This window comes from Callionymus lyra, chromosome 1 (assembly GCF_982586985.1).
Source record: "Callionymus lyra chromosome 1, fCalLyr1.hap1.1, whole genome shotgun sequence".
Classification (NCBI taxonomy): domain Eukaryota; kingdom Metazoa; phylum Chordata; class Actinopteri; order Syngnathiformes; family Callionymidae; genus Callionymus; species Callionymus lyra.
Window position 1 is genome coordinate 33,164,232 of NC_141818.1, and position 13,030 is coordinate 33,177,261.

A 13,030-nucleotide genomic window follows, 5' to 3' on the forward strand; every position below is an offset into this window, starting at 1 on the left:
AAAAGGTAAACCAGACACACATTTGTCATTAAACTGAGAGAATCAACTTCACAGTCTATCATATTGTTTATATACATTGCATAACAATTGTCTGACATGGTCGTCACTAGGATTAGATTTCCAAAAATAAATATTTGCAAGGGAAGGGAAAATTGCGTGAAAAGATCTGCTCCATGCTGACACTTTAGACTTGTTGAAACACGACCACTGAAACACACCAGAATACAATGAAACACTATGATTCCCATGAATTAATATACTATATATATATATATATATATATATATATATATATGTGTGTGTGTTTGTGTGAAGTCACCTTAGTATCAAAGCTGGATGCCACACTTATGTATAGATTTCATTGGTATCTTATCAATAAAACAAAAAAAACATAAATATTAAAATATTATATAATTATAACATAATTGATGGATGTAGACACTGTCACTAGATTCAAAATAACATCTTGATATGGTGCATCATTATGAGAGGTAACGATCACAATTCAGTGCAAGCACACTGTGCATAATCTCTTCTTCGAGGTCAATATACATTCGTACAACAGAAACTAAAGAAGGTTTTTTTTTTTCTTCATCACTTGAGTGCGGATGCGGGAGAGACAGGAACGAGACTTTTGTACATGAAGAAGAATTACAACATGAACTAAGAGCAGCTGCTTTAAGAGGTTTGGTCTGCAGGAGACACGTCAGCGAGACATCATTCGCACAAACTCTGTGAAGAGAGAGAAAAAAAAGATGGGACATTGGTGACGTAGATGTTAACTCTTTGTGGTCTTGAGGTGTGTTCAGGCATAAGCGCTCTCCTTCTATCGTTAGGACTTAAAACCTCTTAGAACATGAAAAATAAACATCTGAAGTTTTTCCTAAATACTCGAGTTACATTGATCCTTTTTGCTCTTAAGTTCTTGAATTCGTGTTTCATTCGACCGCCAAAGTCCTCACCCTCAAAGTCCACCTGACCATCACCGTTGAGGTCGACGTCACGCAGTATTTCATCAATCTCTCTGTGGTTCAGCTGCTCGCCCATCAACTTCTTCATGGCCTCCCTCAGCTCGCCCAGGCTTATCTGACCGTCTCCGTTGGAATCAAACTGTAACAAGTAACACGTTTGCTTTAGTGTTGAACATAGATGTGCCCCGAGGAAAACAGCTGAGCCAACCAACAAATACAGAAAACTAAATGGGACGAATTTTCTTTGAATGAAAAAACATTTTTTTTTTTTCTTATTCTTCTTTGATTTTGGGAACATTTACTTGAGTATTATATGTTGAAGCTCTCTAAAAATATAACACTTGTGTCATATAATTATCACCTTGGTGGGAGTACAACGTAATAAGTGACGTCAGAAAGGTGATTTCCAACAGTGTTGTGATGTTCCTGTTGTCAGAAGATATGATGGTGGAAATGCTATTAAGTAGCAGGTATTAGGTTAGTATTGAGGTTGTTTTGAGAGTTGAGAATTATACTATAATTATAGAATTCACTAGATAAAAAAAATGTGTAGTTATATTCAAATATGCGTGTATATATAGTGAAGAATGTGGTCCAAACCTCTTTAAAAGCGTCCCTCAACTCCTTGACTCCGATCATGTCTGCAGTCTCGGCGAGCATCTTTGGGCCCATCAGCTCCACGAAGTCTTCAAAATCAACTCTTCCGCCACCTAGTGGAAGATTATTTGTATTGACGAAAAATGCCATAACGTCCTACACATTTATTTTTGCATTCCACTCTCCGCCCTATTCGCTTATATTATATTCAATTGAATATTTGTATATATTTTGTTTTCAATTTAAAACGATTCAATTAAAGCATTTATTAATGATTTAAGCTATGATCTCATCCTTGTAGCTCAACAGTTTCAGCAAGTATATATAATACATCCTCAAATCCCCAAAAGCCATGATGGGAAAGGTTAGAGTTCCGAGCTTAAAGAGAAGAAAATGCACAATTGTCCTAAAACTGTTGTTATATAATGCTGATTCACGCGGATTTGCTTTCAATAATAGCCTCGAAAGAGGATTTGCTATCATCCAAGATAAATAAAATTGATAAGCGCATTGATTGGATGTTTTTTTTGTTTTTCAGAGCTATCAAGTGAGTAGAACTTTATTTTCAAAGGTGAACATTGCTCTCTACTGGTACGACATCTAATTGCAGAACGTTGTGTGGACTGGCAGAGTTGTGTATTTTCATGTTCACTCTCTCAGACTCACAGATCTGTTGGCTGAGCTCGATAAGCTCCATCTCGGTGGGCATGTATCCCATCGTCCTCATGCACTCGCCCAGGTCCTTGTAGCTGATGAAGCCGTCCTTGTCCTTGTCAAACTCCCTGAACGCCTCACGGAGCTCTGCAGTCAAATGGGACAAACAAATGTGCGTGCAAGTTAAGAAGAAGTATGTTTTCTTTTAGGACAGCAGCCCGTCAGTTCACTTTATGTGGCCTTTCGTATGGTCTTCTCAAAATAAAAGTAGATTACCTCATTCTGACCTATGGAGATGCCGGTGTTGAAATAAATGTTATTTGGTTTAATGCTAGTTTAAGGACAAAAATCTTATGATTATACGTGTTCTGTTTGTTTCTTCTGTCTCGACAGAATATGAACATTGAAACAAATGTAAACTATTTCTGTGGTTTTAATCGCAATTGAGTGGTTTGTAGGTTTTGCACCAGCTTTAAAAGGAATGGCAACTATCAATTTCAAACGTTTCCAAAAAAGATAAAATAATAATACTACTAATAATAGTTAATCATAATCATAATCATCATCATCCTCATATAATAAACGAGCCCGCCAAAACATAAATATAACATATTGAAACTTGTACCTTCCATCTCTTCTGGTCGCAGATCTCTGTCCTGCAAAGACGTGAAAAAAAAGAAGTTACAATACACACTCATATGTATCCCCTCTGTTCATCATGTGATGATTTCATTTGTACTTCTTTGTACTATTTTTTCGATTTGTATCTAATGCCTTGTCTTCTGCTATGACAAACCTTCAAAAAAAAATGTTTCTGAATGTCAAAGGGACCCAAACACACAACACTGGGGGATCCATGTTGCACAGATGCAGATGTACTCCGAGCAGCAGCAGCAGGAATAAAACAGGGCTGGATTAAAAGGCTGCCTGGCCAGGGACAGTGACAGGAGATTACAACGCAAAAATTGTAATACAATCAGTTCTTCATTGCGCTCTGCCTGTTTTTTTCTCTCTTTTTTAGCTGTTGTTTGCCTCCAGAATGGCACATGGGTAATATAATTTGATAAGCATCAACACTCTCTGGTCACACCCTGCACACGTTGTGCTCATTGAGACGTTTGTGATTGACAAGGGTGACAGCGCCAGAGAGTGGCTTATTTGCATTGAGGTTATTCCAATGAAATATTCCATGTGAAAAAAGGGTACGAGGGCAAAATCGAGGTGATGCAGGAGAAGAAAAAGGCTTTTTTTAACAGACACATAAATCTTAGTTCAAGTAACCAAACGTTTTTTTTTTTACAAAGTGATTTCTCCTCTGGGGCTGTTACGTGTACTAAAAGCATAATCCTCACCCTGCTGTGGTTGCCGGCATCCTTGATCAGCTTTATATTGGGTTCACTGAACTTTGAGCAAGTGCAGAGCGAACGAGTTGCTCAAAATGAATTTGTCAGAGACCTTAAAATGTGGGAATTTTGAGCTTAATTACTGCAGGTTAGTGCGTTAAAACTAGAGCAACGTTCCCTGAGGTCAGGGGAGCGTCGAAAGGCAAGTACGCTCTGCTCCTCTCGTTTTTCAGAACCTGATGAGTTCCAAGCTCTTCTCTATTGGGACCAATTTCAAGGTGACGGTGCTAAAGTTGCAAGTTGTTGTTTTTTTTAACTCTTACTTCTTTTATATTTGGCTGTAATGAGCTGGAAAAAAATATGGCAAACCGAAACTGTGACAACCGGGTAGACTAGGTCCGGGATCCCTAACAATACTTTGCACCACCTTTGAATTATATTCTCAGATTTACACTTCGATAAAAACACTAAAAAAATAAATCAAGTTGGTGTTTTAATCCATTTTCAATTGTTTACAGGTTTCTTTTCTTTTGAGTAAACTTTACCGAAGCGTCTTGATGTGACAAGCCTCACATAATAATATTAAATATAAAGAAAATACCATCTTTTGTTTCTAAAACTTAACACCTTAAAGGCAGAAATGATCAATAATAACTTAAAATATATATACTGTATATATTTTTTTTTTGTGAGGCCCAGTAACACATGGGGACCATTGGGGAACATCTACTTGAAATGTTCACGCTCATGGCCCGAAACATGGATCGCCTGCTGCACACAATTGGACATGGACATTATTAATATATTCCACGTGAAGAGTATTGTAGCTAGTGAAAGGTTGATGAGCCTTTTTTTTCAGGCCTTTGGGTCACCTTGAACCCGAGATAACGCAAGGGTTAAGCACCTTCTTCTGTATATCTATTGCTTTGAACAGCTATATGTTAAAGAATTTACGTTGCTTATAGTTTTATCACAATAAACAGGTAGTCATGCTTGCTGCGGCTCAAAATAAGCTGGGAGAAATGTGCCCAGTTAGAGTTTTGTTTCTCGAGAAATGACAGTTTGTGCATTAAGACAGTGACCTTCAGCAAGATAAGAGTTGGTCTCCCCGTGCAGACTATTATGCCGCGCTCACTGAGTCAACAAGAAAACAGTTTTTTGCTGGCTGCGTCCAGCAACAAATGAACAAACTGTTTGTATTCAAGTGTGTCATCATCTGAGCTATGGAATAAAAAGCCAGCAAGGAGAGAGGAACATCAGTGGTTTGGGACGAGCCGTGAGTAGCGCCTCCACACCTTGCTGATGGTAAATCTGGATTCTGACTCTGTTTGTTATTCTAACAGTTGTCTCTGTTCTCATTCCGATTGTCCGGGAGAAAATCCCTGACACTATACTATTAGGACCGAAAAAAAAAAAAAATTAACTGAGGGCGCCACCTACTGACCTCTAGAATTATAGGTTACAGGTTCATGAAGCTTCATTAGCGCATCACTTACTACAGCTTTAAACCAAATAGACTTTTCAACGTGTTTTTAATGCATATTCTTCACTGATCCGCTGGAAAGTTACTTTTATACACGTGTGCAACATTAACAAGGAAAAGAACATAATCAGAATTAAATCTGTTCTAAAAAAAAATATTCAAAATACGTGAAAAAACGTTGCAATGATAAGAATATGAGAACTTATATGACTGTTCATGCAATTCAGCAATAATAACAAGTGTGTCTTGAAAGGAACCTCTAACTCTGTTGCCTCATATGACCCTCCATCCATCCACCTTCCTACTGCTACTTCTAACTGATCTCTTATCAGCACGTGTCTCCGGTATCGATCTCGTACGAGACGTAACTCTGGAAAGAGCGGTGACTTTGAGGTCACCCGTGGATTTATGATCCTCGTCACATTTAAGAGCCATTGTGCGTTTCACTTTCATCACGGCCTCATGTTGTGTGTCATGCTGCTAATGTTGTCGATGAAGAACAGAGTGAGGAGAGAAAGTATGGTGCAGTTGAGAGTTGTACATACAAGTTGGCTCTGTGCGAAGCCCTGTCTTAGGAAGATGCATGCCGGTCCCACTATGTTGTGCAGCATGTTGCAGTTCTTAACCAGCGCACACACTGGATCAATGAACTCGTCCTGGTCGTCGTCTGAGTCCACCTCACCTACGTCATCTCCCAGGTGTGCTGACATGGCCGCTTCCAGGGGCGAGCCGTCGCTCCGATCTGCTGGGGTCGCCCCCTTTTTCCAGGTGCGGCAGAGCAACCAGTCAGCATCTTCACATTTCAAGTTTTCTCAGTGTGGTCACCTTACCTTGTTCTTTTGTCTCCTCTTTTTAGACGCCTTGTTGACATTTCCCATCACCCTCTCACGCCCCCCTTGCTTCTCAAAATGTCTTGTTCAGAAGTCGCATAAAAGTCAGAAAGGCATTCCACCTCAGTCCATCTTCCATCTGAAGCACCGTTTCTCTTCTCATCACATCTGGCAGAAGTTTTAGCACAATCCTAATTTCTCAGAGATGTTCCCTGTGATGTCCCAGATGACGGTCCAGGTTGGTGTGGTGGAATAGCGGGGGTGTGGCCGGTGGTCATGTCAGATGGAACCTGACTGAGCATTTTCTTTTTTTTTTTCAACCTCTCTCTCTCGCTCACACACATTTCCTCTCGCCACAAGTGATCTCTTGAATTTGTACCAACTTAATCTAATCCATCCCTCCCACCTTCCCTGCTCTGGCCTGTCAAACATGCTACTTTTCTGGTCTAAAAGGGACGAGCCTGGCATAAGGAGGGGAGAGAGAGGGAACGCGAGGAAGGGGGAGGGGATAAGAAGAATTATAGAGAGTTGGCGGCCTAGTTAATCCCTGACATTTCAGATTAGAGAACAGTTTTGTGTATTGGAGTCTGGGTTAAATTTGCGAAATGCATGTGCAGTGCTTGGATGCATAGAATCTTCTCATGCTTAAACGTCTGTAAATTCCATAGATTCTAGAAGTGCCTCTTATTTTTATAAATACACTAAAACATCACACATTCTTCTGTCGCAAAATATAAAAATAATTGATGTGTTTTAGGTACATTTTTAACTCTTCTTGCATCTCAGAAATTTTAAACATTATTTATTTATGATATTAAGACCTACCTATTTTCTTTAAATACTGTATGTGACAAATGTTTTCGTGTTTCATGGAGGCAAGGCATTATTTTAGCAGATAAATAATAAATAAACGTCTTAAAGTTAAAAAAAAAACAAAAAAAAACATGTATTTTGACTCTTATAGCTAGAAAAGAAGAAAAATAATTACTGAATTAACGTATTTAACATTGCACTCATGCACATTATCCAACTCATCGACCTCTATCATATATGTGCGTATGTTCGGATTGAATTCTTGGATGATACAGTTTTAATAATTGTCCAGCAGAGGGCAGCAAATATCATTGTTTCCTGTTGCTCCAAAAGGGTGTCATATTCTCCTCTCTCCGCTAGATGTCAGTCGATCACGCCGCCACCCAAGCCTTTCTCTTTATTGATGCTGTTTTCTACTCTTTGGAACATTATTTCAGTTAACTGAAAATATTTTATAGTATATATATATAATACATAGTTAGTTTAAGATGAACTGACGTGCTAAAAGGCCTGATTTTATTGACCAAACCTATATTTCGAATTCTCTTTAGATAACTTGTAACAATACAAGCCACAATGTTTTAGTTATATAATTGTAGGGGATAAAATTGGATGCCATAAAGATTAGCGGGGGAAAAAAACCTAATGAGATTTTTCTCCAACATTGCACCTTTTTACACGATTAAACGTCTTTTGACAACAGATTAAAAATGATTTTAAATCTAATTTACCAAGGTGCATAATTGTTAATTTTATGTTTTAATGTATATATACGTATATATATGAATATTTGCAGATTATGATTTTAACAAAAGTACAAAAATTGTGTTCTTTTGATTTTAGTTTTTTTGTGTTCCTTGATCAGATATTACTTTATTTATCCCTCCAGAAAATTAATTTGGGAAATTGGGGTTGAAGCACACAGCAGCTGACAGAAGAACAAGAAGTGCAAAAGTAAGTAAAAACTACAAATAAGAACAAAAGGCAAAGAACAATCAGGAAACAAGGACAAGCATGGACTTTCTGCCCTGAAGTGTGCAGGGAACAGCTGGCATCATCCATCATAGATCTTGCTTCTGAAACTATTACCAGGAAGTTCAGCTACTAGCCAAGAACCACAGAGCCAACCCTCCGATCAACCTATCCAACCTGTTTGAGTCACACTTGCACATTCCCACCCTGACACACGGCAGCAAAAACAAGAACATTGCCAGATTCTTAAACCCGCGCTGCAGGAAGGAGAGATTCTGCTGCTGCCAGACTTTTTAATAAAAATGTTGATAACCACATGATTATGTTGAATTATTCTCTTAATTCGTATTATTTTATTTTATTTTTTATAATTATATTTCGTTACTGTATGTCTTCATATAATGTGTATACCCCACCATAACAAATCACTTAAAAATAACACACATTGACCAATAAGTGCTGTTCAAAATGAGATAAAACGTACAATTGAACAGACACAGGTAGTGATGGTATGATGAAGCTTCATGAAGCAGTGAGTCCACTAGATGGCGGTATCTGCACTATTTTCCTTTGTTTTGAAAAACTGTTGATGAAACATCATTTTTAAACTGATGGCACCACCTACTGACCTCTAAACAACATGACACTGCTCCATGAAGCTTCATCAGGCCATCACAACACATGAGAAATAATGGGGAAAAAATAAAAATAAAATATATACAACCATTAAAGGTAGTAGGTAGGATCTATGTCTATGTTTTTGTCTGTGAACTGCTGTCTCTGCTCAAATGTTTGAAGAATAACGTTGTATCAATCAAACAAATCACACACTGATAAAAATATGTTGTGAAAGGATCGAAGCCTCCTCAAAAAGTTCAATTACACTGAACGTTCTTGTACAGGTGGTCTGTGATGGGAAGGCACAAGTCCAGTTGACTGTCCAGCCACAATCTGAGGTAATTATAGTCAAGACCAGTTCTTTGAGGTATTCTGCTGCTGGTGGTTCTTTCCACCTTCCACAAAGACACCCTATCAGGCTTGTGTACTTATCCTCTTGATCCCTGATGCATCCTGAAATGGCAGTTTGATCAGCAAACTTCTAAAGAGAGCTGTGACTGAAGTCTGATGTGTAAACAGTGAAGAGAGGAGGGGCCAAGTTATATCTAATTTAACTTTTTGTTTACCGTTTCAGAGTTGTATTGGTTTTTATTATTCTCCTGCTTCCTGTTGTTTACTTCCTACACTTAGGTTCCTCGTTTGTTAAATCTACGCTTAATTATTTGTACTTCAAAATCCATATCTATGATATTGGTGACATTTTACAGTGTACTTTGAAGTAACTCCTCAAAATCATATCACCGACAAATGCACATGTGTGCTACTACTATGTTGTGCAGAGTAATAACACGGCGGTTGGATGAAAACACAAGTTCTTCCATTTAACAACAAACACACCAGATGCCCAAGAGAAAATCCACAAGACCCAATGGTGGCTAGAATCCAAAAATCTGGATTTTGCATGCCACCAGCGTTGGTTTGTTTGAGGTCAAACATTTTTGGCGTTGGCTGCGTACAGTCGTGTTTTTACAATGACATACAAACACACATTAACTTGGGAAAGCGAAATCAGATCTGGCGCCGATCTGGCAACCAAAAGAAAATCTTTAAAATGAGTCAGGCATGTCATCAGTGTGTGGGATTCCGTGTTTAACATACATACATACATCTCACTGTGTAAAACGGTAAACCGTTGTGTGGATTTCAAACGTGCTCCACACGCAACAAAAGAATGCCACATAAATTTGAAAGTGACATAATCTTCAGGTTAATATCCGAGATGACGTTGGTCAGACACATTACAGGGAGAATGATCAGGCCGTTTGCAAATCCAGCTGAAGAGTGATGTCGATTTAAGTCGAGCTCGAGCTGACCATCTGTAACACAATGACACAGGCTTTCATGTCATGAGCAGTCATGAGCGCCATTGAGACCAGTAACAATATTTTTGGACGTTTTCATTTGTATTATTTAGATGATAGTGATACTGTAATTGTCATTTCAATTGAATTGGAGAAAAAAACAAGATAATTAAAACAATTCTTAGAGAAAACTATAAGTTAAAGATTGGTAACCTTTTGAAAACTAGCATGCATTTTAAATTTTCTTCTGTGGGTAAGATGGCAGCATATCCTAAATGTATCCCTTTTGTATATTCTGTGATGCTTAGACCAAAGAGAAGTTTTAGGGAAGATAAAACAGAAAAGCAAAGCCACAAGATCCTTTGTATCATTTGGTACTGGTAGTAAGCGCAAATGCGGATTGTGGCAACGAAGATGGATATTTTTGACACCGCAATTACATTGTTTTAAGACTAGGAACAAATAAATTCAATCTTATGTAGTGAAGTTTTAAGTCAACATTTAAAAAAAAAATTAGGTCTCTATATAGGACTATTTAGTTGTTTATACTTCCATAGACTCAAGTATCTTCACAAGGTGTTGACAAAGTTTATCTCTTTTTATTTTTGGCTTCTGCTATGCTTTTCACAGTGTGTAATAAGGTAGTGTCAAAAATTAAAATTAAATTTATGAGATATGGTTGGGAATATACCAGAAACCTCTATCTGACCGAACATCAGTGTTCAAAATTGCAAATGATGCCAGTAACTGATATTAATCTGCCTTCATTTTACATATGAACATATGATTGTCAGAACTGTCCCAGTTTGCCATGTCTGCGCTCCTTTCTGTAAATCCAGCCCGGAAATTAATGCTGGGTCCACCTGTTCAGATCTTATTATACAGAATGGTTTGACCTAAAAATTCATTTTTTTTAAGTTGAACCTGACACAGGCAGGATACTTGAAAAGGTATTGTTTTCCCTTTGAAAAAGTTGTATTTAGCAAACAGTAGGGAAATCATTTGGATCATCAGAGAAACAGGTTCATGTTCAGTTAGATTCCAAGGGTAGCTTTGTAGTCAGGCCTCATCACTCAGATGAAGGCCTAGTGCAGTTTGGATGGTTGTCTTCCTCACTTTGTATATATTATGTTTTCATGTGCTTTTTTAAAATAATTGGTCCAATGTATGTAGAAAAGTGTTTACCCAGCAGAATTAGCACTTGTTCAATGCAACATATGATAAAGAAGAGAAAGACACTTCGACAACTTCTTCATTGTCCCGAATTCAGAATCTAACTGCGCAAAGCAAACATCTGTCGAGCAATATTGTATGAGGGATCTGTATCAATCCTGTGCCCTGGCCTTTCTCTTGCCTAATCTTTATTGCTCCACCAATCCAGACGCTCCACTCATTGTCTTAGCATTCCGTCCATCTGTTGTATCAATGAGTCCTCAGCAACAACTGTGATCTCAAATGAAGCAGCTGCTCATGGATCAGTAGCCTATACCGGTGTTAGGGCCACAGGCTGGATACATTCTGGACAGGTCCCTATGTTATCGTATGGCACACAGACACAAATAACCACTTACACATACAAATCCTTAACTAAAAACAATTATTGCACAACTGGAGAATCCAACGTCCATTCTGTTAAAATCACAGGAAATAAAAGGTACAAAAGCCTTACAGAAAATAAGTGTACACGTGGTGGAAGTGAACCAGCAGCCGGGGATTTGGGATGTGCTCATGAACTTGGCTATGTGGGACTGGAAATCCTGTAGACCCCACTTACAACCAGGGCTACAAAAAACGATTTATAATTAGCGTTATATGCAACAATCTCCTTCTGAGTTGGCGATGGAGAACTAGTCAGGCAACACCAAAAACTTCGGAAGATCGATTACAAGATAATTCGTCTGGTAGTTCTGAACTTGTGTCACCATTTGCTTTGCTGATAGATATTGGGGCGTGAAAAAAACGGATCTTATTCCAATTTTCAGATGTTCGAAACTGATTGCTAGGACTAAGTCAATGGACGTTGCTATTTGTAGGCGAGGATCATGTCGCAGTTCTCCAGAGGGACTTGTAGAATCCATACTAGGCTTATAAATTCACGGGGGAAATTCAGCGCCACCTACTGAAGATTAAATGACTTTACCCCCTAAATAAGTTGACTGCATGTATTTGGAGACAGGATCAAACAATTTGTCCACATCTCGTTTGTTTTTTTTCAATCTATGGAAACATAGCCAAAGACGAAGATGGCAGGGCTTATATTCCGTTCGATTTTGGAGGACAAAAATGGCTGACCGCAATCTATACTAACTTTATACTATACAAATGTATTTTTGCAAGTAAAAAAGTTCCTACCTGCCCAAAGACAGAGTCGACAATGGGCCGGAGCTTCCTTCGTTCACCCTCCTGCAGCCACAAGTCCTCAGGGTCTTCAATTGGGGATGAGAGACTCAAAGTTTTAGACTTTGTCTTAGGGGGTCTCTTAATACTAGCAGAGCTCCAACGCCGAAGTGACTCAATCTTCTTTTTAATGGAACCCTTGAGGGAAAAATAAACCACAATATTCAATTATATTCTAGCAAACAGTGAGCACCAGGTTGCTCTTTATCTCCATCTATCTTTATTGTTCCATCTATTCTCTTACCCTAATGAGCTGTGAAGTTCAAGCTAAATCAACTGACCTTCTTTACAATCTTCCCTTCTTGCACCTCCATGGACGAAACACTCTTCACATCAGTCATCTTTGCAGCCCAGCTTGCATGCACACAAACGCGTTTGCTTGCCTTCACGCACTCCTTTCCACTTCACCTCTTTATCTGGCTGCAGAGTGGCGGACACCGGTTGATAATCTGAGTCTCATCATTGCTCCTCCTTCCCTCATCCGGCTCTCTCATCCCCTCTTTCCTGTATCACTGTCTATTATGAGGTTTCCACTAATATCCGTTTAAATAGTACTGAATCATATGACCACAGAAACATCCGTCCTTTATGAGGCAAAAGTAAACATATCATCTTAATTTGTATTTGTTGTGTTTTCATCCAACATTTTATGTGATAAAAGTGTGTCAGTTGCCTCTATTTCCTGCTCGTGCGCAGGGATCTCCAATAATCCTCTATTTATTTTCACTCTCTCACTCTCTCTCCATTTCTCTTTCTGATCTTGTTTACTTTCATGAACTACATTTTTTTGTCCTCAATCTCTCTTTGTTTTTGCTCATTATCCTAAAAATGTGGGTCAGTTTCTGTATTTTGAGTATAAAGTGCATCTTTTAGAGCCTGGTCAGTGAGATTGAAAGAAACTTGTTGATTTTATTAATTTATTCAAATCTTCTATCCACATTTTCCTTCCCTAAAGCACTTGTGGTTTGAATGAGGGAATCCCAGACATTCCAATACAAGTGTGCAGTGCACATGACGGACACATTTAACTTAGTAATCATTTTTTAAAGAG

General features: G+C 38.4%; 1 protein-coding gene across 3 annotated transcripts; it reads right to left on the minus strand.

Moving 5' to 3' along the window:
• Nucleotides 1-674: 674 nt before the first annotated feature.
• cabp2a (calcium binding protein 2a) lies at nucleotides 675-12,484 on the minus strand. Of its 3 annotated transcripts, XM_087803519.1 has the most exons (8): nucleotides 12,261-12,484; nucleotides 11,935-12,117; nucleotides 5,594-5,806; nucleotides 2,848-2,878; nucleotides 2,235-2,369; nucleotides 1,572-1,681; nucleotides 963-1,110; nucleotides 675-732 (listed from the first exon to the last, which is right to left on the minus strand). In XM_087803519.1, exons 1-8 carry the CDS (start codon nucleotides 12,318-12,320, stop codon nucleotides 707-709), a joined length of 906 nt encoding a protein of 301 aa, XP_087659645.1. In that variant the 5' UTR covers nucleotides 12,321-12,484; the 3' UTR covers nucleotides 675-706. The 3 variants fall into 3 exon arrangements, with proteins under 3 accessions (XP_087659645.1, XP_087659636.1, XP_087659628.1); XM_087803510.1 differs by lacking the exon at nucleotides 5,594-5,806 and having other exon boundaries at nucleotides 12,261-12,474; XM_087803502.1 differs by lacking the exons at nucleotides 11,935-12,117; nucleotides 12,261-12,484 and adding an exon at nucleotides 5,879-5,985.
• Nucleotides 12,485-13,030: the final 546 nt, after the last annotated feature.